The sequence below is a fragment of the Jaculus jaculus genome, chromosome 10, assembly GCF_020740685.1.
Source record: "Jaculus jaculus isolate mJacJac1 chromosome 10, mJacJac1.mat.Y.cur, whole genome shotgun sequence".
NCBI classification, from domain to species: Eukaryota; Metazoa; Chordata; class Mammalia; order Rodentia; family Dipodidae; genus Jaculus; species Jaculus jaculus.
Genome location: NC_059111.1, coordinates 92492613 through 92517317, shown reverse-complemented (window position 1 = coordinate 92517317; position 24705 = coordinate 92492613). Strand labels below are relative to the sequence as shown.

General features: G+C 39.0%; 1 protein-coding gene across 3 annotated transcripts in view; it reads right to left on the bottom strand.

Annotated features, from left to right (window-relative positions):
- Window positions 1-24705, bottom strand: part of Mkln1 (muskelin 1) — a 144205-nt gene that overhangs the window by 5544 nt on the left and 113956 nt on the right. For all 3 annotated transcript variants that reach the window (XM_045159991.1, XM_045159992.1, XM_045159993.1), the window contains 6 exons: window positions 23603-23732; window positions 9012-9159; window positions 7981-8095; window positions 7243-7382; window positions 5028-5130; window positions 121-175 (listed from right to left, as the gene is read on the bottom strand). In XM_045159991.1, the coding sequence (XP_045015926.1) occupies window positions 121-175; window positions 5028-5130; window positions 7243-7382; window positions 7981-8095; window positions 9012-9159; window positions 23603-23732 (691 nt within the window). The remainder of the gene's footprint in view (window positions 1-120; window positions 176-5027; window positions 5131-7242; window positions 7383-7980; window positions 8096-9011; window positions 9160-23602; window positions 23733-24705) is intronic.

The following is a 24705-nucleotide window of genomic DNA, read 5'->3' as shown; positions in this document are numbered from 1 at the left end:
AGAAGCTTTGCATGCCCTTGTTTGGCTGGACATCTCAGTAATGTTCCGTTTGAAAGAAACCAAGATCCAACTTTCCAAGTGCTAGTCAACTAACTGGGTACACTATATCGGCACACTTACCTAGAGCTGTAAAATCTGAGCCAGACTTGAAGAGAGCTGAAGCTAGGAGCTGAAACTATAAAGAAAAAACAAAGCAAGTCAGCAGGCTAGCACACTTAGGAAAACTAACTTCCAGAACTTGTATTAGCCTCTATGTATTTTTAAAAAACATTTTATTTATTTGAGAAAAAGAGGGAGACAGAGAGGAGGAGAAAGCGAGGGAGGGAGAGAGTGGGCATGCCAGGGCCTCCAGCCACTGCAAACAAACTCCAGGTGCAAGAGCACCCTTGTGCATCTGGCTTATGTGAGTCCTGGAGAATTGAACAGGGATCCTTTGGCTTTGCAGGCAAACGCCTTAACCGCTAAGCCATCTCTCCAGCCCCTAGCTTCTATATTTTTGTACATGTGTTATGCTGGCCAGAAGACTACCACATTTAGATTAAGAATATGGCAGCTTTTTCTTTTCTTTATTCAAGAGAAGGTTTTTACTGTGTACCCTGGGCTATGCTTAGACACTTAATCCTCCTGCCTCAATCTCCTGAGTATTGGGATTACAGCCTTTAAAACTATCAGGTAATGATCACACTAATATTTTTAAGCCCTAAATAATTAATGGTCTTTTGAAAATCAGAAATGAAATGAGACAAATATTCCAAAATTACCTATCCAAGCAAAAGTTAGAAGGAAGAGCATGAATAAAAGAGTTTAAGATATATGGACTTTAAAAAATGGCTTTTAGGCTTGTCAGATCTGCTGCAAATATTGAGTCTGTGGCTGAAATATTTATTTTCTTAATAAATGCTTCTTAATGAGTAGAAATTTTCTACTTACTTATGCTTTATTCTTTTTGTTTGTCTTCCAGGCAGGGTCTCACTATAGTCCAGGCTGATCTAGAACTCACTATGGCCCCGGGTTGGCCTTGAACTTACTATGATCTCATTCCTTAGCCTCCAGAGTGCTGGGATTAAAGGTGTGAGCCACACACTCAACATTATGCTTTATTCTTGAGGCTTTATCTTATATTTAGGTCTAAAATAAATAAATAAATAACATATATTTGCTTCTGGTTTTCCAAGGTAGGGTCTCACTCTAGCCCAGGCTGACCTTGAATTCACTCTGTAGTCTTAGGCTGGCCTCAAACTCTTGGTGATTCTCCTACCTCAACCTCCCAAGTGCTGGGATTAAAGGCATGTGCCACCATGCCTGGCTTAGGTCTATAATACATCTTTAATTATTTGAGCAAACAGTAAGATAAAAGTTGAGACATCTAGTTGACTTTTCTTTATCAGATTTGGCACCCTGGTAAGCCATTAGTTGATCAGATATCTGCACTCCTATTTTTGGATCCTATTCTGTTTTACTCATGCACTTGTCAGTTCTTAACTCAGTACCATGCTGTCTTGATTACTGTGCAGCTTAGATAGAGTCCCCAAATTAGGGAGTGTAAGACCTACAATTTCTTTTTCAAAATGGTTTTGGGTGGTCTAAAGCCTTTGTATTTCCACACCATCTTTAAAATCAACTTGTCTTTGTCCTCAACTGTAACAACAAAATCCAAACTCATCAGAATGCTAATAGTGATTGTCTAAAGACCAATGTGGGGATTATGGGAAACTTACACAATTCTTAGTTTAGTCTTTCAATTCATATGTATCTCTGTCCACTTACTTATGTTTCTTTACTTACAAAAGACTTGTGTTCACATATTTGATAATTCTGAACTAATAGAAACAGTATTCTTAATATTTGTATTTATTTATTTGAGGGGAAGGAAGACAAACTGGTCATGTAAGGGACCCCAGACACTGCAAATGAACTCCAGATGAATGTGCCACCTTGTGCATCTGGCTTACTGGTACTAGGGAATTGAACCCGTGTCCTTTTAGGCTTTGCAGGCAAACACCTTAACTGCTAATCCATTTCTCCAGCCAACTATCTGATTACAATACTCCCTTACACACTTCTCAATCTGTACAAATCTCATTTCTAATGGAGGTCTAACTATATTGTCCAAACTCTCACCCCTATGAATACTGACTCCCATCCCGAGCCCCAAGTGTCATCACTTAGCCCAGGCTGCCCTCACATTTGCCTGATGCTCCTGCTTCCACCTCCCAAGTGCTGGGGTTACAGCAATGTACGACTGTGTCTGCCTCCTTCACACTTCTTATAGCTAGCTTTAGTTTTCCATAACACCTACCAAACTATAATGTACTATAACTTGATTATTTCATATGTTTTTATCCCCAAGAGGTTCACAAGCAACTTTTAGGCAGGGATCTTGTTTGGTTTGCAAATATGCTTCCTATGCCTAGCATGCCTGCCATTTTGTCGAGAATCAATACACAGCTATTAAATAAATGGTACCAGTGTTTTAAAAAGTCAAAATTATTGTGTGACTAATTCAAAAATGTGCTACAATGGTTGGAAACTCATCTATCTATAAAGTTTATTAGAAGTTCATCACCAATTCAGAACCCATATTCTGGAGACTGGAGGAAACACACAACCATGTTTTGGTATAGAGCTGATTGATAAGCAACTGTCCCTGTCTTTAATACTTGGTACAATGATGATCATGTTAATAAATGTATCTGTACAGACCCTAAAAGCATTTTTTTGTTACCAAAAAGTTATCCAAATAATGAAAAGCTTGTAATACATACAAGTTTCTGTACTTTTAATGTCACCAGGGAATTTCTTTATTCAAAACAAGATTGTTGGGATAGAAAAAAGAATAAAAAGTTAAATCTGTTTAGATATTTTTAAAGAAAATTCTAATCATGCAGATCTCAATGTCAAGTTTATTTCCATTTATTTCTATACATGTAGACACAGGAGAAATGGATATATTTTTGAAAGTTTCTGAGGTTATTCTAACAGCACAAAAATACCACCATTTTACTAACTTCTAGGGCTAAATAATTCTTGCTGAAGCTCTTAGTAAATGGAATGGAAGTCTATATCATACAAAGTGAAAAGTATTACACTTCAAAAATAAGGAAATTAGAAACCAACTATCAAAAATTTAAAAACGGGGGCTGGAGGGATGGCTTAGTGGTTAACGTGTTTGCCTGCAAAGCCAAAGGACCCAGGTTCGATTCCCTAGGACCCACATTAGCCAGATGCACAAAGGGGCGCATGCGTCTGGTGTTTGTTTGCAGTGGCTGGCGGCGGTCCTACATTCACTAAGACATCACAGAAAGACAAATGACCACCAAACCGCTAAGGCGCATTCTGCCAATTCTATCCTAGTGAAGGGCCACAACCCGTACTGAGTGAGCACAATAGGACTTACTTTCATGGAAGAAGATATAAAAGTGTAGCTTTTTCTTTTGGAGTGGTAGACATGAAACTTCAACTGCTTTGAAAGCACAATGAACATGGATGGCCCTTGCAAGTGACCTGACTTTAAATCAATGCCGAAGAGAGAAAAGTTCTATTTGATACTGCAATTACAAAGCCAAAGCAAAACAATAGCTAATAAGGAAATAGATACAATGGAAAGAACTTTTCATTCTTCAGCACCAAGTCTATGGGTAGGAGAGCAGAATTATCACAGTTCAGATGTTGCTAGATAAAGCAGGATGGCTATCAAAAGGAAAAAAAAAAAAAAAGACAAAATATTCTCAGTTAGTGGAAAGACAGGCTGTAAGACCAAGACCCAGCAGACATAGCCACACAGTGGATAGGCAAATATGCCCTTAAGAATTCGAAATCTTTGGACATATCACATATTGAAACCTGAAATGTCATGACCAGCTACTGATTTCTCAAGCTTAGAAATTATATAGATGGTGTTAGCCTATAGTCAAGCTAACTGCTACAAACTAACACCAAGGTAGCAAGAATTGCCCTTCCACCAATCTTTCATTTTCTTCCTACATAGAAGGGACTATCATTCTCCTTTTGAGAGATCTTAAATACCAAAAGAAAAAATTATATTGAATCATTACATAATGCTTAGTGTACTATGAAAAAATAGGGCTGAAGAGAAGGCTTAATGGTTAAGGTGCTTGCCTGCAAAGCATAAGGACTCAGGTTTGATTCCCCAGGACCCATGTAAGCCAGATGCACAAAGGGTCACACACATCTGGAGTTTTGTTTGCAGTGGCTAGGGGGCCTGGCATGCTCATTCTCCCCCACCGCATTTCTCTCTCTCAAGAAAAAAAAAAAGGAAAAATAAACTTTTTTTTTCCATAAATTACAACCAATTTCTAAGTGAAAACCTTATCCCTAAGAATATTTCTCTGAGCTGGGCATGATGGCACAAACCTTTAATACCAGCACTCGGGAGGCAGAGGTAGGAGGATCACCATGAGTTCGAGGCCACCCTGAGACTACATCGTAAATTCCAGGTCAGCCTGAGCTAGAGTGAGACCCTACCTCAAAAAAACAAACAAACAAAAAAAACCCCTCCCCACCAAAAAGAATATTTCTCTGATGGATCGAGGATAGCTATGTGACTTGAATCTTATATTAATCACATAAAAATATGGTTGCTTAGTTTATTTTTTTGAGGGAGAGGTGTTGAAAGGTTTCACCAGAGCTTCTAGATAACCCAGGGTTAGCCTTGAACTAGTGAACTTCCTGCCCAGCATCCCAGATGCTGGGATTATAGGCTTGTGCCACCTGGCTCTGCCTGTTCACTTTTTATACCACTGTTTTGAGGCAGTATTAGATAAGTAAGTAACATATTTTCTCCATTTTCCTTTGAACAGTCAAGGTAGAAAGATGTTTTCTTATATTTTTCATTAAGAATGGTAATACATGAACATGCTGCAATTTGATCATAACTCCCTCCCATTACCTCTTTTGATCGTCTCCCCATCAACGTTCCAGTGAACCCCTTCTTCTGTCCAAGCAGTCCCTCTAAAAGACACTTAAAAATATTCCTGGTTTCTGAGTTACACTACATCTTTCTTTACCTCTTTTGTCTCTTCTGGGTCTGAATGATCCACAGTTATGTAAAGATCGTTTTGTAAATATTTCAGAGCACTAAGGGGGTCCATTTGGGCCTTTTCTTCAAACCTAGAAAATAGAAACAAGATAATAATCACCTTGAGTTAAAGAGAAATATCTTTAAGACTTGAAGGAGCACATACTGAGTTATTCTGGTTATCTAAAAAATTTGTGTCTAAAAACCCTGCAAAAAGATAGCTCACACAGAGAGTGTAGCTGTGGAGCCATTAGTGACACAGTAACAATGTTGTGAAGCTGTTTTGAAGAGTTCAACTACCAGTAGTTATATGGTAAGTAGGCAAAGAACTTAAGACTATAATTTTTCTGAACTTTAAAAATGAATTTGCCATTAAGTAAAATATTAAGAAATAAATTTTAGCAACATTAGGTAAAAGCATCTCAAACTCAGGCTGGAGGGGTGGCTTGGTGTTTAAGGCATTTGCCTGCAAAGCCAAAGGACCTAGGTTTGATTGCCCAGGACCCATGTTAGCCCGACGCACAAGGGGGCGCAGGCATCTGGAGTTCTTTCTCTCTCTTTCCCTGTCAAACAAATAAGTAAATACAAAATATATTTTTTAAAAAAGTATCTCAAACTTTAAATATTAATAAAAGTTTATCCCTTGCCACCTAGACACTGAAAATTCAGGCTTCTTCTCCTTTAGACTCCGTAGGGAATCATATAATTCACAGTAATACCCCAAAGCAGCTTCTGCATTTAATTTATCTCTCAAGCATAATTTGAGGAAGCAGAGAAAGAAATACTAACATGAAAAACAAAAGTCAGCTTTATACAGATATATTTTTAAATTTTATTTACTTGAGATAAGAAGGAGGGAGGGAGGGAGAGGTAGAGAATGGGTGCACCAGGGCCTCCAGCCATTGCAAACAAACTCCAGACACATGCGCCCCCTTGTGCATCTGGCTAATGTGGATCCTGGGAATCAAGCCTCAAACCGGGGTCCTTAGGCTGCACAGGCAAGCGCTTAACCGCTAAGCCATCTCTCCAGCCCTGATGTATAATTTTATACAGAATATAAGCATCTTAAAAATATCTGTATAGGAGCTGGACAGTTGGCTTAGTGGTTAAGGCACTTGCCAGCAAAGTCAAAGGACTCAGGTTCGATTCCACAGTCCCTATATAAAGCTAAACACATAAGATAGTTGTGAAACCTAAGGACCCTGGTTGGAGGCTCAACAACCCAGGACCCACATTAGCCAGATGCACAAGGGGGCGCACGCATCTGGAGTTTGTCTGCAGTGGCTGGAGGCCCTGGCGCACCCATTCTCTCTCTCGGTGTCTCTTTCTCTCTGTCTGTCACTCTCAAATAAATAAAAATAAACAAAAACATCTTTAAAAAAATTATGCACTAATATATGTGATAAACACACAATAAATGTACAAGTATGTATACATGTACATGTGTATATGCACATGCAAATCACACACAGTGTTTATGTGGAGAGTTCTGGAGTCACAATAATCAGGATCAAATTCAGGCTCTCACTTACAGCTGGTGACTTTACACAAGTAAAACAAACCAGTTTCTACCTCAAAAGAACATTGACAATGACTATTTGAGTGCTCTATTAGTTTACTGTGATAAGAAGATGTAGAATCGGGGCTGGAGAAGATATCTTAGTGGTTAAGGCATTTGCCTGAAAAGCCAAAGAACCTGGGTTCAATTCCCCAGGACCCATTAAGGCAGATGCACAAGGAGGCACGTGTCTGGAGTTCATTTGCAGTGGCTGGAGGCCCTACTGTGCCCATTCTCTCTCTCTCTCAAATAAATAAAATATATTTTAAAAAAGATGTAGGATCTAACATATGATAATTAATAATTACCAACCTCCTCCTTCTAGTTAAATTTTTATTATCATCCAATAATATAAGTAACCCAAATGACAAGTATGCAACTACATATGCATCTATATTTTTAGTGACTTATCACTTTCTAAGATCAAATCATATTTGATCACATTATATTACAACTTTGGCAAATGAAATTTCTCTATTATTTAAAAAAATTAAGGATATCTGACAGCTACAAAACACATTATCTTCAGGTATATACACTATCTTCTTAGTACAGGTTACAAAGAAAAAGTTCCATCTCCAAAACTCAGTCATACTAACAGTAGATACAATGCTAACTGAAGATTTTCAGTGAATTGTTTTCATACCTGTGTTTTCTTATGAGGTACTTGCAATGCCTCAGTAAATAATCTTTTGAAGGCCTACATAACTTCAGTGACCAGAAGTCATCTAGCCTCATTTTTGGAGAGCAAGATTTTCCTGGATTCCCACCAAATAAATAATGAACCTATAAAAGATGCAACAAATCAGAATTCTGAGAACCTAAACGTACTCAAGAAACTATTGAAGTCATAATGTAATTTCTTTGCATTGGCAGAAATGCATGACAGGTAACTTCCTTTGCTATGTATGTATATATGTGTGTGTGTAAGTATGTATACATATATACACACACGCATATATATAACTTATTATTTTTTTTTTTTTTGAGGTAAAGTCTCCCTCTACTCTCACCTGAACTGGAACTAACTTTGAAGCTCTAAGTTGGCCTCAAGCTCATAGCAATCCTCCTACCTCAGCTTCCTGACTGCCAGGATTAAAGGTGTGTGACACCACACCTAGCAATACACACACACGTGTTTTTCTTTTCTTTCTTTCTCTTTCTTTCTTTCTTTCTTTCTTTCTTTCTTTCTTTCTTTCTTTTTTTGGTTTTTCGAGGTAAGGTCTCACTCTGGTCCACGCTGACCTGGAATTAACTCTGTCATCTCAGGGTGGCCTCAAACTCATGGCGATCCTCCTACCTCTGCCTCCTGAGTGCTGGGATTAAAAGCGTGCGCCACCACGCCCAGCTGTCTTTTTCTTTTTTCTTTTTGTAGTTGACTTACCTTGTGTAATTCATCATAGACGAGCTGATGGGCAAATCTTGGACATGGCTCTTCCTCTTGCAGACTTTTATTTGGATTATCCTTTGCAGCTTGATCATTCTTATATACACAAGACCTGCAAAACATTGCTTCTAAGGCATTGTGCTCTGAAGAATTAGAATAAACATGTCAATACACCTATAGCTAGCAAATCAATTGTCAATGTCCAATTACCAACAGTAAAAAATTCATTTATCCACAACAAAACATAAAGTCTCATAAAATGTGAATTGGTTAAAACAGAGTCTGACATTCTTTTAAGTCATCACACAGCTCTCTTGAGAACAACCTATCCTGTGCTGTGAGATGTGAGTAATACACATGACGGCATTACATGAAGGTTGAAAGGGATGCCATCCTGTTCATCCACACTAGAAAATTGACAGTACATTGCTTTCTGCTTGAGTGCAAATAAAATGTCCTATTTAGAAAGCAATCAGTTCTCTAGTTGGTAAGCAGCACGTTCACTAGTGAAGGAGGAGGATCTTTCCTATGTGCTTTTTCTGTAGAATATCCACGATGGAACAGTCATGAGTGTGAGAGCTGTGTCTTCCGGGTCAGTGTTCCCAAAGAGAAACAATCAGCCCCCGTTCAATTCATAACACTAAGACAAGAGCATTTTTCTCAATTTTACCCCCTTACTTCATAATAGAACCTAGAGTAAGATACGGCTCTTTTTGACTCCTAGACCAGGAAGTACTTAGTAATTAAACAACATGGGTAATAGTCCACTCATTTAACATCACCATTTATTGGGTCTTTTAAAAAATACTGATATTTTAGGCGAGGGTAGTAGCTCATACCTGTAATTTCAGGCAGAAGCAGAAGAACTGGGAATTCAAGGTCAACTGGAGGTATGTAGTAAATAAGAAAACTGGTATTTTTTTTAACACTACAAATTAACATAAGCCTCCAACCTCTCTCATCTTTTGAATAAACCAACAACCTCATATAAATATGACCGCAAATGCAGCACAGACAAGAATCCTTACCAACTATTCCTCACAATGTCATAAATCCAGAATGAATTTCTGACATTTTCTTCCCTCTTTTCCTTGTCTTTGCTGAGTCCAGATAAAACGTGTATTTCATTCAGTTCTGGGTCAATAGTTGCTCGCTGAGTGAATCCTGTCATTGGAACTGTCAATTGAAAGAAAAATGAAGATGGCAACATTCATATTAGATGACAGACCAGTACTAACACATCATGCAACCCTTTCCTTAAGAAACAGACTATTGTTCACTGCCTTCTTGCTCTAGCATGTGAGCTCCACTAAGGCAGAGGTTGCTTTGTTCATTATTTAGCTCCCAGTGTCTACAATAGTACTTGGCATACAATAATTACTCAGCTATTTCTTAAGAATAAATGAATGTCAGCTATCAGAATAGCTAGATGGAAGAAAGAGGTTTACAATATGGTCTATTTATTTTTTAGAATACATTTTATTATTTATTTGTTTGAGCAAAAGAGGGAGAGAATGGGCTCGCCAGGGCTTCCAGCCACAGCAAACAAACTCCAGATGCATGTGGCCCCTTCTGCATCTGGCTTACGTGGGTCCTGGAGAATCAAACTGGGATCCCTTGGCTTTATAGGCAAACATCTTAACTGCTAAGCCATCTCTCCAGCCCTATAGTATAGTCTTTTAGAGATGAGATAGGAGAGGGTAAGTCCTTTCAAATATAGAGGAAATGTTTATGTAAAATGTGTTTGAAACTGCATAGAAAAAATATTACAGACTCAATAATGGCGATGGACATGTGTAATTCCAGGCCTTGGGTGGGGGATAGGAGGAACAGGAGTCCAAGGCTAGCACCTAACTAAACACGAACCATCTTATCCCTCCTTTCCTTCATTTCACCGCATTAGCGGAAAACATATTACAGCCAAAAAAGCGGGGGGGGGGGGGGACTCACAGCATTAGAAAATAAAAAGTATCTCAGCAAGAAGTAAGAAATTTTAGATCTTGAAAGAGAGCAGCTGGGTCCAGGGAACCAGCAACAAAAGATGGAAAATTTCTTAAGTCAACAAATTTAAGAGCCAAACATGTTCTATGAGGCAGGCTCTCGTGGACAGCCTTGATCTTCTCCCACCATGATTTCATTGCTTGAATTTTGATTCTAGGATTTTACTTCAGGCCGCAAGTTTTAGGTAGCATTTGTCACAGATTTGTAACACTGCCTAGGCTTCTCATTGGGTCTTACTACCAAACGGGTTTCCAATGCAATTAATTTATATATATATATATCTGAGAGAAAGAGAGAATGGGTGTGCCAGGGCCTCTAGCCATTGCAAACAAACTCCAGATGCATGCGCCACCTTGTGCATCTTGCTTACGTGGATCCTTTGACTTTGCTAGCAAGCGCCTTAACTGCTAAGCCATTTCTCCAATCCCAATGCAGGTTTTCTGTTTTGTTTTGTTTTTCGAGGTAGGGTTTCACTATATTCCAGGCTGAGCTGGAATTCACTATATAGTCTCATGGTAGCCTCGAACTCATGGTGATCCTCCTACCTCTACCTCCCGACTGTTGGGATTAAAGGCATGTGCCAACAAGCTCAGCTCAATGTAGGTTTTATAAGGAAAACTTTGAGGCAAATATGTCTGAGAATATTTTCACTTTCATATGTCAAAGTTAGGATTTACATTTCTTGGTGCAGCGTTGTTTTCTTGGATAGTTTTAAACTTTACTACCTCTGTCTCCTAAGTGCTGGGATTAAAGGTATATGCCATGATTCCCAGCTTATATTTACTTTCTTATTATGTTATAGCTTATCCATTTTCTGAAATTTTCCAGCGTCCTCTATAGGAATGACAGTGGAGTGTTCAGAACCAAATAATACATTTTAAACCACACCCTCCAAAATTCAAAGACCATTGCAGAAGAGGTGGCAGCTACAACGTGCTCCCTCCAGACACAAAATGGCCTGGATATCCATGACCCCACAGTGCCTGACACTACCTACACAAGACTATCTATCATAAGAGGAGGAAAAGGTGATGACATCAAAATAAAAGAGAGACTGATTGAGATGGGGAGGGGATATGATGGAGAATAGTTTCAAAGGGGAAAGTGTGGGAGGGAGGGTATTACCATGAGATATTTTTTGTAATCATGAAGTTGTTAATAAAAATCTGAAAGCAAGAAGGAGGAGGAGGAGGAGGAAGAGGGAAGAGGGAGGAGAAAGGAGGAAAAGGAAGAAGGAAGAAGGAAGAAGAAGAAGCAGCAGCAGCAAGAATGTAAGAGCCAAAGGATGGGAGGAGTGCTCTGGACACTGATCCAGACTCAAAGTGGCTGCTGCTTTCGTGAGCTCACAACAGCTGTCATTACCTACACAAAACCTTTACAATATTGGGCCCATCAACATGTTGTCATGGTTAATAGAAGAGGGAAAAATGATGTCAAAACAAGAGGGACTAGTTGGAAACAAGAGAAGTTCCAGTGGGGCAAAGGAGGACGGTGGGAGGGATTACGATCAGGGCATACTGTGGATGTATGGAGGCTGTGAATGAGATGGTGAAAAAAAAGAAGCATTACTCCAAGCTCAGTAATTCATTAATGACAACAAATCATCACAAGAATCTTCTCCCTATTGCTGAGTCACCAAATTCTTGGCTCAAGCGAGAGACCAACCTGACTAAAAAAAGAGTAGAGAAATTGTGGAAGACATCCAATGAAAACTGCTGGCCTATAAACATGCATACATGTGCCTACATGTATGTGCACAGGCAGGCATATCACCCAAATACACAAAAATAAAATGAAAGCACTGAAGTTTCTAGTATCTTGAGATATTAAATCTAAGGTAATACGCTTGAATAATTATAAAGAACAATGATGTAAGATTTATAGTATCTGACGTAAATGTGACGAGTAACAATTTTACTATTAGATACAGCATCTCTATTTGGTGATCTCATGTAATGCAAAAAAATTTTTGTTCTATCATTTCACACATGCAGTTTGAAATTCACATTGTAAATGTGGTTTAAGTCAATAACCCACATTAGTGAATCAAACACAGTAATCATATATTAAGCCCACCTCAAATTATAGTAATTAACTGCAGTTTAAAAAAAAGCTCAAGAAAAACAATTAAACACTAGAATGGTTAAATACACCATATAGCATCTACATAATGGGTAAAATTGTTTTCTAAGAATGTTTAATAACATAGAAACTTATAAAATCCTACCTCACTCTTGAATTTTTCACACCTTAAAAAGTCAAGACTAAAGCCAGGTGTGGTGGCACACACCTTTAGTCCCACCACTTAGGAGGCAAAGGTAGGAAGACTGTCATGAGTTCAAGGCCAACCTAGGGCAACCAAGTTCCAGGTCAGCCTGGATTAGAGTGATCTGGCCTGAAGGGGGGGGGGGGAACCAGCAAAAGCAGGGGCCTGGAGAGATGGCTAAATGGTGAAGGTGCTTGCCTCCAAAGCCTAAGGACACGAGTTTGACTTCAAAGAACCCACGTAAAGGCAGAATCACAAGTTGGCAAATGCGTCTAGAGTTCATTTGCAGTGACTATACAGCCTGATGTGCTCCTCCCTCCATTTCTCTGCCTCTTTCTCAAATAAATATTTTTAAAATCTTTAAGTTATTTATTTATTTGAGAGCAAGAAAGAGGCAAATAAAGAGAGAATGGGCACGCTGAGACCTCTAGCTACTGCAAACGAATTCCAGATACATGTGCCCGCTTATGCATCTGGCTTATGTGGGTCCTGGGGAACTGAACTGGGGTCCCCTTAGGCTTCATAGACAAACGCCTTAACCACTCAGCCATTTCCCCAGCCCTCAAATAAATATTTAAAAAGCAAAATTATATATATAGATATATATGTATATGTATATATGTGTGTGTGTATGTATGTGTATATATATATATATATATATGTACTCTAGTAAGATAAAAGAAAATATAAATGTGTAAGTGAATTAAAGTGAGGTGAAAGTGACTTTATGGGAAGATAATACGTCATATAGTTCCAATCTGAGGTTTTACTCAATAATCTAGCTTAACTCATTAAGAGTTTTAGGAGATTTAGAATGCTAAAAAGACTGAACATTCTTTAAGAAATCCTAGCTATGTCTGTGTTCAGAGTTTTTCACAGGCTGTGAAAAGCAGTGACAATTATGCCTTTAATGTCCTTAACAAGGCTACAGGCATATGCTTTAATTTCTAACCTGGTTTGAGAAATTAGAAAAAAATTTCTAACCACGACTGGTAGGTGATCACAGTAAGCTAAGATTTTGGAAGTGAGAGGGAAGAGCAGGAGGAATGGTACAGCAGAAAGCACAAAGACAAGAAAAAGTGTTAAGCACTCAGTAATAACAAACTACTTGGCTCAGGGAGGACCTGGTTATCAATTAAAGGGCTAGGGAACTAAGCCTGGCCTGTCATAAAGGACACCAAGTCAAGTTGTTTAACTGACTCCAGAAGGAAGCATAGACAGAAGGTCTGTGTGTGAGTGCAGGCATGCATCCACCATGCAAAGGTCAGAGGGATGCAGGTCCTTGTGCTCTCCCCTGTTTTGGGGGAGGGTTTCTCATTGTTCACCACTGTGCTCACTAGGCTAACTGGTCCATAAACTTCTGGGTGAGACTCTTGTCTCTAGCTCCTGTCTTGCTGTAGGTGCACTGAGATTATAGACTTTTGACTTAGAGTCTGGCAGTGCCTGGGGGACTGGAACTCAGATATTTAAGATTGCATAGCAAATGCTTTATCTAATGAGCCATTTTCCCAGCCAGGAAAAGATTTTAAGTCACAAAGATGACCTACCAAAGTTTACATATTTTTGAAATGTTATATTATTTGAGATGGAGAGAAAGAGGAAGAGAAAGACAAGAGAACTGGCATGCCAGGGCGTCCCCAGCCACTGTAAACAAACTTCAGATGCATGTACCACCTTGTACATCTGGATTACATGGGAATTGGAGAATTGAACCTGAGTCCTTAGGCTCTGCAGGCAAGCACCTTAACTGCTAAGCCATCACTGCAGCCCTAAATAGTTTATTTATTTATTTGATTTATTTTCAAGGGGGGAGAAAATGGGTACACCAGGGACTCTACCACTGCAAACAAATTCCAGATGCATGCACTACTTTGTGCCTCTGGCTTTACATGGGTACTGGGTAACTGAACCAGGGTAGCTAGGCTTTGCAGGCAAGTGGCCTGTTGAGTTGTCTCTCCAGCCCAATATTTTTTTCAAAAGATTTTTTTTTTTTGAGGTAGGGTCTCACTCTAGCCCAGGCTGACCTGGAATTCGCTCTGTAGTCTCAGGGTGGCCTCGAACTCATGGCAATCCTCCTTCCTCTGCCTCCCAAGTGCTAGAATAAAGGCGTGTGCCACCATACCCAGCTTCAAAAGATAGGTAGGTCCATTTACTTCTTTTTCTTGGCTTCTTTTCTGATATCTATTAAGTGATGTTATAGCCTATGGTTCTGTTCTTAATTACTGATGTAGAACAGCTGTATTCTGCTTGCAGTGTGGAGAATGGGTTGGGGAAGAGATGGGGCAGGTGGAGAGAGGAAGACTAGACACAGTGACCAACAGATGGTGACAGCCCTAATTAGTACCAAATGAAACGGCAACGGTACAAACAGGAGATGCTGTAAAGTTATATATGACCTGATGTTATGGAATGTATCAGTAGTATCTGAGGGCAATGTTGCATATTATTGAGATAACTAAGGCATCCAACATTAATAACAGCCCAAGCTAAAGGGTGTAGTTCACCTGTACTTACAGAGAAGTCATGAGCAGATACACTATTTTCATTTAAATATAATACTGGTTATTAACAAATACAAAAACACAGGCTGAGGTATTAAGATTCCTTGATTAAGAACTGAAGTAGTCCCGGAGAGCAAAAACATGTATTATCCATGTGTTATCATTTGAGAGAAGACAAGACAAAGGAGGGCATGGAAGAAGTGGTAGGAAAGAAGGAAAAAGGAAAACAAAGAGACAGAGGAAGGGAAGGGGATAGATATGGGGAATACAAGGAGAAAGAAAAGCAAAAGGTGATTTTGTTTTCATACCAATATGTCGACAGAGCTACTCAAGTTCTTAAATTCCAAGCACAAACCTGAAACAGTCAGGTAGGAAAATTTTCTAGGTAGTTCAAACTAAATGTTCAACTGTGCTATAAAAATTTTCAGTAACAAGTATACCTATGTAGGCTTTGAACAATGCAGCAATGCAATAGAAATATTATCAAAATTAACACTCAGGCACTGGAGAGATGGCTTAGTGGTTAAGGCACTTGCCTATGAAGCCTAAGGACCAGGTTCAACTGCCACCTATGTAAATTCAGATGCACAAGGTGGCACATGTGTCCGGAATTCATCTGCAGTGGCTAGAGAACCTGGTGCACCCATTCTGTGCACCTATTCTATCTGCCCCTCTCTCAAATAAACAAAACTTAGAAAAAATAACACTCGGAAAACGTATACTTAGACAAAAGAGTGATACTTTCAAAAGAAATCATCAGGGCATGATGGCACACACCTTTAATCTCAGCATTAGGGAGGCAGAGGTAGAATAACGGTCATGAGTTCAAGGCTAGCCTCAAGATAGTGAGACCCTACCTCAAAAAAAAAAAATCAAACAATATTCTGAAATTAATCACTTCAGTAATTTATTTAGAAGCTGGCTGTGGTGGCACACGCCTTTAATCCCAGCACTCGGGAGGCAGAGGTAGGAGGATCGCCATGAGTTCAAGGCCATCCTGAGACTACATAGTGAATTCCAGGTCAGCCTGGACCTGAGTGAGACCCTACATCAAACCACCAAATAATAGTAATAATAATAATGATAATTTATTTAGAAAGGGGAAAAAACCCTTCTTGCATGTTCATAAGGTCCTAGATAATTACTCTTGTTCGTAACCTTTACTCTCATATCAACCTTCCCTAGTCTCAATTTATACTAGCCCTATCTGCTTCTAGAACATTCCAAGTTCATTCCTGATTTGGACTATTGCTGTCCTGAGCTCTTCAGTTGGTTCTTCCAAATTCTCTACTTCTTATATTCAATCTTAAAGATTCCTTCTTTAGAGATGGCTCCCCAACCTATTCTACTTAAATGACAATTCCCCTTGAGGGGTATTAGGTAGTTTTATTTTCAGGTAGCCAGTTAGAGGGCTCAAAAGAGTTCCCACTGCACCTGACTGCTACAGCAGAACTGGAGCCTAGCCACCCCGACTCAGGTACACTGACCTCTTCCTGAGCCAGCCCCTGAGCCCAGACCCATCAGCTCTCTTGCAGATTCACTTGAGCCTCAGCGTAAGGTCCACCACAGTTAGATTGTAAACAGATCCTTACCAGGTAGGCCAGGCCTCTTTTTGGCTGTTCACCTCTCCTGGTTTCTGCTCTGGTAAGCCCTACCTCGTCTCAGCCTGGCCGAGCTGAAATGAGTGGAGGGAACCCCTACTCCTATATGGGTCTCCCTTCCCCTTCCTGCCTTCCACATGGCAGGAGCTCTCTGTACCTTTTCTCGTTCCTTCTCTTAATCAAACAAAGTCTCTCTAAATATTACTCTCTGGTCTATGGATTTGAATTCTTTAAATTCATAAAACAAGGATCCAGGGATACCCTGAATTTATTGGTGCATTGTTGCATTGGCAATGAATCCCAACTCCCATTACATCCTGCGGCTCATTATCATAGCATCCAACTTATTCGCAAGACGCAGAACACAACTGCAGGTCATTTCTTGGCTGAAATGTGAGCTCTGTGAATTAGCTTATCCTCCAGGGCTTCAGCTAAATCCTTAGTGACTAAAACATTCCTTGGCAAACAGTAGATAATGGAACATATGAGGAGAAACAAATTTAAGTATTAATAGACAATCAACAAATATTGTTAAATTAATGAACAAACTTGTTTTGTACTGTGTGATAATTCATTATAAACCAATTAAAAATTGAACAATGCAACAGCAAGAAATGGCAATTCCGATTTTAGAAGAATTGACAACAGAAGCAATTAGAAAATGAAACCACTTGTCTTTTCCACTATTACCTCTCATTCCTAATAAAAAATTAACTATGATGAAAAGAAGCACCACAATTTAATGTATTTATTTATTTTGTCCCAGGCATTTCTGTTTTAGTTTTTATTTATTTGATTTATTTGGGGAGACGGGGAGAATGGCATGGGAGGTTCTTCAGCCACTGTAAATCAACTCCAGATCATGTGCCACCTTGTGAATCTGGCTTATGTGGGCCCTGGGGAAATCAAACCTGGGTTCTTTGGCTTCACAGGCAAATGCCCTAATGGCTAAGCCATCTCACCAGCCCAATTTAATGTATTTTAAAATAAAGGAAAATAAAAATAGCTAACAAGTGTTATACAACTTTTAAGGCAGGAGGGATGCCTCAGTGGTTAGAGTACCTTCTGGATTTCCATTTAAGATGGTGGCATAGCAACCAAGCCAAAGAAGCCTAGCCAAAAAATAAAAATAACAAACCCAACAAAATACACTCTTCTATTAAAAAGGGAAGGTGTAAAATAAATTACCAACCACAGCAGAGAAGTAGGAGAGATGCAGAGCATCTAGAGCCCACAGAAGCAGGCAGAAGTGCCTCCAGCAGCGGCAGCACCGGGTCTGCAAGGCCAAAGCCACCAGGCTCGGCCTGAGGCGCAGGAAGAGCCAGGTGAGAAGATTCTCCACTCACAGCAGCCTCCTCACAAGCTCAAGAAACATGAAACGAGGACGGCAGGGACCAACAGAGTGGCTCATGAGGAAGAGGATCACAAGGACCAGCAGGAGAACAACTACCATCCTCAACCTCCCGCCCCCCAAGCTAGCACAAGCTCCAGCAAGTACCAGAAACCTGGGGAAGGGAGCTCACCTACAAAGCACCCGGGAAAGGTGATCAAAGCAGCAATCCAATGACCCAGCCAGCCTACCTGAGCCAACAGTGCAGCAAAGAGGGACCTAAGTGGGCATGCAACATAATTGAGATCAAAGCCATCACAAACAGTAACTGGAATTACACCAGGTCAGTACCCACCAAATAAGCCTGGTACATAGGCTTGAATCAGAAGTGCTAACTGCACCTTCCAAGTCAGGGTAAATTATATGTTAAATTTGATGGATGGCTGGATGTGCCATTCTTAAGTAAACTGTATTTTGGGCTTGACATTTCTGCTTCCTGATTTATAGTGCTTTTGTTTCCTCTTCTGTCATTCATTGGAGAAGGGTCTCACCTGGTCACAAGCTGACCTGGAACCCTCTACAGGCCAGAAATCCTAGCCTCCCAGTTGACAGGATTAATGGTGTGGGGCAACACACATCCTTAGGGACTGTGACTTTCTTAGAGGATTTGGTTGTCATAATACCTACTCTTGCATAAATATTTTGTGCTGTTTTTCATTGAATGTGTATATTGTTTAGTTAAATTTTAGAACCTGCCTGTATTCTGCTCCACTCAGCCTACTTGAATACTCTCATAGCAGGAAATCCCAACATCTAGGGTCACTTTTGTGGTTACTCTGAGAGTCTTAAGAGCCACACCTAGCACATTAAGCTCCTACCCTGAAGATATATAACATCAGATTGACTGATACATCTAATAATACTATACCTAACTAGAAAACCCAAGCATTAAATTAATCCAAGATGCAAAAATCTCTGTATTATAATACAAGAAACACACAAACAAACCAAGACACTATAAATCCACCAAAAAGTATTAATAATGCATCAGAAATAACCTCCAGTGAGAATGATTTAGAGAAAAATGCCTGAGAAAGATTTCAAAAGAATTATTATAAATGTGTTCAAAGAAATCAAAGAGGAAATCAAAGGAATCAAAGACACAGGAAACCAATTTAATGAAATAAGGAGGTCAATACATGACATGAATAAAGAAATAGAAATAATAAAGAAAAACCAGTCAGAAATACTACCAACATAGAACAAAGTCAGTGAAAAAAAAAATTCTGTAGAAAATCTTGCTAGTAGAATGGATAAGAGAACAGAATACCTAAACTAGAAGACCAGGTGGTAGATCTAATATAGTCGAATAAAGAGAAAGACAAACTAATAGGAAATGGGAATTTCAAGATATTTGGGGACACTATGAAAAGATCAAACATAAAAACTCAAGGTATAGTAGAATGTCACTCCAAAGGCATACTATGTATTTTCAAAAAAAATCATAGAAGAAACCTCTCAAATTGGGAAAGAGATGCCAATGCAGATACAGGAAGCCTTTAGAATAGCAAACAGACAAAACCTGGAAAGAACCTCTCTTTGTCATATTATAATTAAACTACCAAACATTAAAAAAAAAAGAAAGAGCCGGGTGTGGTGGCGCACACCTTTAATCCCAGCACTCGGGAGGCAGAGGTAGGAGGATTGCCATGAGTTCAAGGTCACCCTGAGATGACAGAGTTAATTCCAGGTCAGCCTGGACCAGAGTGAGACCCCACCTCGAAAAACCAAACCAAACCAAACCAAACCAAACCAAACCAAACAAAACAAAAAACCAAAGAAAATATATTGAAAGCAGTTAGAGAGAAAAATCAAGTCACATACAAAGGCAAGCCCATCAGGATCACAGCAGATTACTTAACACAAACTTTAAAAGCCAGAAGGGCCTGGAATGATGTATTCCAAGTTCTGAAAGATAACAATTGTCAACCAAGGTTACTTTATCCTGCAAAGCTATCCATTCAAATAGACATAAAAATAACGACATTCCACAACAAAAGTAGGCTAAACGAATATTTGAAGACAAAACCAGCTCTATAGAAACGACTTGAAAGGATCCTCCATGCTAGAGAAAGAAAAGCACACACATAAGGAACTGGAAAAAAAACAAGCCATAGTCAAATACTAGTTAATACAAGAGAGCAAATGTAAAACTGGAAGAACTACAAAACAAGAAAAATGGCAAAAATAAATACACATCTTTCAACAATAACTCTTAATATTAATGGCCGCAATCCTCCAAGCAAAAGACATAGATTTGCAGACTAGGATAAAAAGTAGGATCCTTCAAATTGCTGCCCCCAAGAAACTCACCTTTCTACAAAGGATGAACACTATCTTAGGGTGAAAGGTTGGTGTTTCAAGCAATTATGCCTAGAAAACAAGCAGGGGTTGCTATCCTAATATATGACAGGGTAGACTTCAGACCAACAATAGTAGGAAAGAATAAGAAGATCACTTAATATTGATTAAAGGAATACTCCAACAGGAGGATATTACAATCCTAAATATATATGCACCTAACATGGGGACTCCCAATTTCATCAAACAAACACTATTACAACTAGGGTCACAGTGGTAGTGGATGACTTCAACACCCCACTCTCATCACTGACTGGTCAACCAGGCAAAAAATAAACAGAGATGCAAGGTCATCAAACAAATGGACCTAACAGATATCTACAAGACTTTTCATCCAAATGCTGCAGAATACACATTCTTTTCAGCAGCACATGGAACGTTCTCTAAAACAGACCATATATTAGGGCACAAAGCAAATCATAACAAATATGGGAAAATTGAAATAATTCCTTCCACTCAATCTGATCACAATGGGATCAAACTATAAATCAATAGCAAGAAAGCAATAGAGCATACACAAAATCATGGAAACTAAACAATATACTACTAAATAAAGAGTTGGTGGAAAGAATGTAAGAGCTAAAGGAAGGGTAAGACTCCTTACAAAGTGCTCCTCCAGACACAAAATGGCCTGGATATCCATGACCTCCAGTGCCTGACACTACCTACACAAGACCATCATAATAAGAGGAGAAGATCATGACATCAAAACAAAGGGAGACTGATTGAGGGGGAGGGGATATGATGGAGAGTGGAGTTTCAAAGGGGGAAAGTGGTATGAGGGAGGGAACTACCATGGAATATTGTTTACAATTATGATAACTGTCAATAAAAAATAAATTAGAAAAAGAGAGTACCTCCCGTACTGTATGAGGGCCGAGGAAGCCCTGAGAGACTAGTTCAATCCACAGGACCCATGTAAAGAACTGGGTGTGGCAGGCACATCTGTAAATGCAGTTCTGTAGGGGAGCAGAGATCTGAGAATGACTAGAACTTGCAAACAAACAAAAGTAACAACAAACAGACTAGCAATTTTTGAGACCAGTAAAAGACTCCAGCTCAAAATAAGAACAGGCAGAAGAGCAGTAGAGAAGAACTTCTAGCTGTTCTGTTCCAGCCACCTGAGATGAGGAAACATACGGGGTACTGCGTGAGTACAGATATGTGTGCGCATGCATGTGTGCACACAAAATTTTAAAAATGTTAATACATTATCTCTGATGTTTTGATTTTTATAGCATTCTATATTTTTAAATTCTTTACCATGAGGAAATTATTACTTCTCTAATGACAACAAAATGACACTCTAACCAATTATTGTTTAATGGATTTTCTATTTCTTTTTACAAATATTTTATTTATTTATTTGAGAAACAGAATGGGTGCACCAGGGCCTCCAACCACTGCAAGCAAACTCCAGACACATGCACCACCTTGTGTATCTACTTTTATGTGGGTACTGGGGAGTCAAACCTGGGTCCTGTGGCTTTGCAGGCCTTAACTGCTAAGCCATCTCTCCCGCCCCAGAGTTTTCTTTTTCTAGCACGCAAACACATTCTTTTGATTGACCTTAAATATCTGTAAATATTTCTTCCCTCTTTTGGTTAAGAAGAAAATTCCAAGTGATAAGAACTTTCTCTCAGGTTTCTTGAAATGCAGCTCTTCTTTACCTTATGGCTTCTAACATTGCTGAGGATTTCTGTCTTTAAATCCTGTTTTTTTGAATGTGACTTGTTTTGCTATAGAAGCTTTTCAAATTTCTCCTTATGCTGCAATGAGAAGCTATACTATACAAAACAATATGTCTTAAGGATAGGGGAGTTTGTTTAATTCAATGCATTAATTCCTACAGAGGACCATTTATAAACTAAAAAGCAACAATTTTAAATTTGAGAAAGTATTTATTTTCATTGTCTTTGTACTCTACTGTTGGGCAGCCTGTAGGGTATTGAACTATGACCCTGGCCACTGTGTTATGGCTTAGGCAGCAAGACTGCCCATTTTATTAGTGCAGTAGTGGTAGTGGTGAGGAATAAGGCTCCCAGATAATAAGCCTCTGGTCTGCACTCTAATAGAAAGGATGACAGTATGGTTCTTAAGTCAAATGACTCCACTTGTAATATTTTCCTTTAGTGCTAGCTTTTAGTTAAATAAAAAAAAAAATGGAGGGGTTCTTCTTAAATGTGAACAACTTAACTTTAAAAGATTTAAAAAAAAAAATAAATGGGTGTGGCCTCCAGCCAATGCAAATGAACTCCAGATACATGTACCACCTTGTGTATCTGGCTTATGTGGGTTCTGGGGAGTTGAACCTGGCTCCTTTGGCTTTGCAGGCAAGTGCCTTAAATGCTAAGCCATCTCTTCAGCTCTTAAAACATTTTTAAAACTCTTTTATTTTATTAGAGAGAGAGAGAGAGAGAGAGAGAGAGAGAGAGAGAGAGAGAGAAGGAGGCAGAAAGACAGAAAATGGGCACACCAAGGCCTCTAGCCACTGTAAATGGACTCCACATGCATGAGTCACCTTGTGCATCTGGCTTATGTGAAACCTGGGGAATTGAACCTGAGTCCTTAGGCTTCACAGACCACAGCCTTAACAGCTAACCCATTTTCCAGCCCAACTTTAAAATGTTTTGTTGGTCTTGTTTTAGAAGAAGCTTATAATAACATATTAACAACATATAATACCCATAATGCAGGTGTTTTTGTCTTTATTTTACCATCAGTAAGATATGTTTTATACTAAACAACTAAAAGAAAAAGCAAGCTGACCTGATTTCTTATCCTATTGCTCAAATCTGGCCTGAATCAAAGCCATTCTTCTGGACATAGTAATCACAGGCAAAGCAATTACTGTGTTGGGAAAACTATAAATTATCAAAATAAGGCCAGAGCAGTGCACATAAACTCACTATCATATTAGAAGAGTAACTTCAACCTTGCAAACATACAAGGTGTTTCTAAACACATGAAGACCTCCCTCAGAACACAGACATACCCTACTATGCTAGACTTTAATATATAGCTCACTATAGTGAAAACAGAAGGTAGACAGCATTAGCAAGTAGGGAATAATATAATTTTTAAGATATTCTTGTTACAAAGCCTACCCCCAGTAAGCACTGACACAGTTCCTTCAGAAACTCACGTATTATCTTTCCACCTCATGAAATAAGAGTTAACAGATCGAACTGTAGAGTTTTATTCTTAAAAAAATCAAGACAAGGAGGATACTTAATAGGTTGATATTGTATATATGTAATTACAATGATTGTAATGGGGAGGTAATATGATGGAGAATGGAATTTCAAATGGGAAAGTGTGGGGGTGGGGAGGGAGGGAATTACCATGGGATATATTTTATAATCATGGAAAATGTTAATAAAAATTTAAAAAAAAATCAAGACAGTATAAAGGTTGTGAGAAAGAAAAGAAAATGAATGACAGTTTTCTATGTAAAATAGTTGAGGCATGAAAGAAAAAAATCACTAAATGTTCTTACCCATTCCAGAGTCTTTCTTGGTGCCATCTGATATTATATCTACATGATCAGAGTCCACATCATAACTAAAGAAATCATTCAAATAGGTCTTAGAGCGCTGACCACCAAATACATATAAGCAACGATTTTTCTGAAAAAGGAAAAAAGGAAAAAGTAGACACTTCCATGAAAAATTAAAATGGTATTTTTAAAACTCAAACTTCCACAGAAGTGTTTCATAATAGATGCTGTGCAACACTACCATAGTGGAATAAGGAAGAAAGTAGGAGTTCTCTATATACTACTAATAGGCACTCTCCAAGACATCTTGTTAAAGTAGACCAGTAAGTTTACTTCCTTTTTGGAAGGAAGGACTTAAGTAATATCTGGTTTGCCTATGAGCGTGTGTGTGAGAAATAAATATACGAAGAGAATATGAATGTGTGTGTATAAAGCAAACCATAATAAAGGACAGCAGGGGAAACCCAGAAGTTGGGCTGTGAAGATGGCTGCACAAGCACCCCAGCCCCCTTGTCAACGCAGGGCATGCTCACATACACCTTTAATCCCAGCACCAGGAAGGCAGAGACAGGGAAGGAATTCCTAGGGCTTATAGGCTAGATGGTTTAGCCTAAATCTTTGAGCTCTGGGTTCAATGAGAGTCCTTCAAAAATAAGGCAGAGAGTAATTAAAGAGACATCTGATGTCAACCTGTTTTTCACATGCACATCCACAAACATGCATGTGTACTCATGCATACACACATGTCCAGGTGCACAGGCACATATGCCCACATGCATATGAACACACATATGCACACCACACATACACATGCAAAAAATAAATTAATTAAAAAAAACCCCAGAACTCTCTTAAAAGTAGCTTTGTTTATGTGAAGTTTCAGTTTATAACCATATACGTTCTTATTTAATTAGAAAACAAAACTAAATTTAAAAACCTGGGAAAAGCTGGGCATGGTGGTGCACACCTTTAATCCCAGCACTCGGGAGGCAGAGGTAGGTGGATCACCCATGAGTTCAGGGCCACCCTGAGATTACTTAGTGAATTCCAGGTCAGCCTGGACTAGAGCAGGGACGCTACCTTGAAAAACAAAAACAAACAAA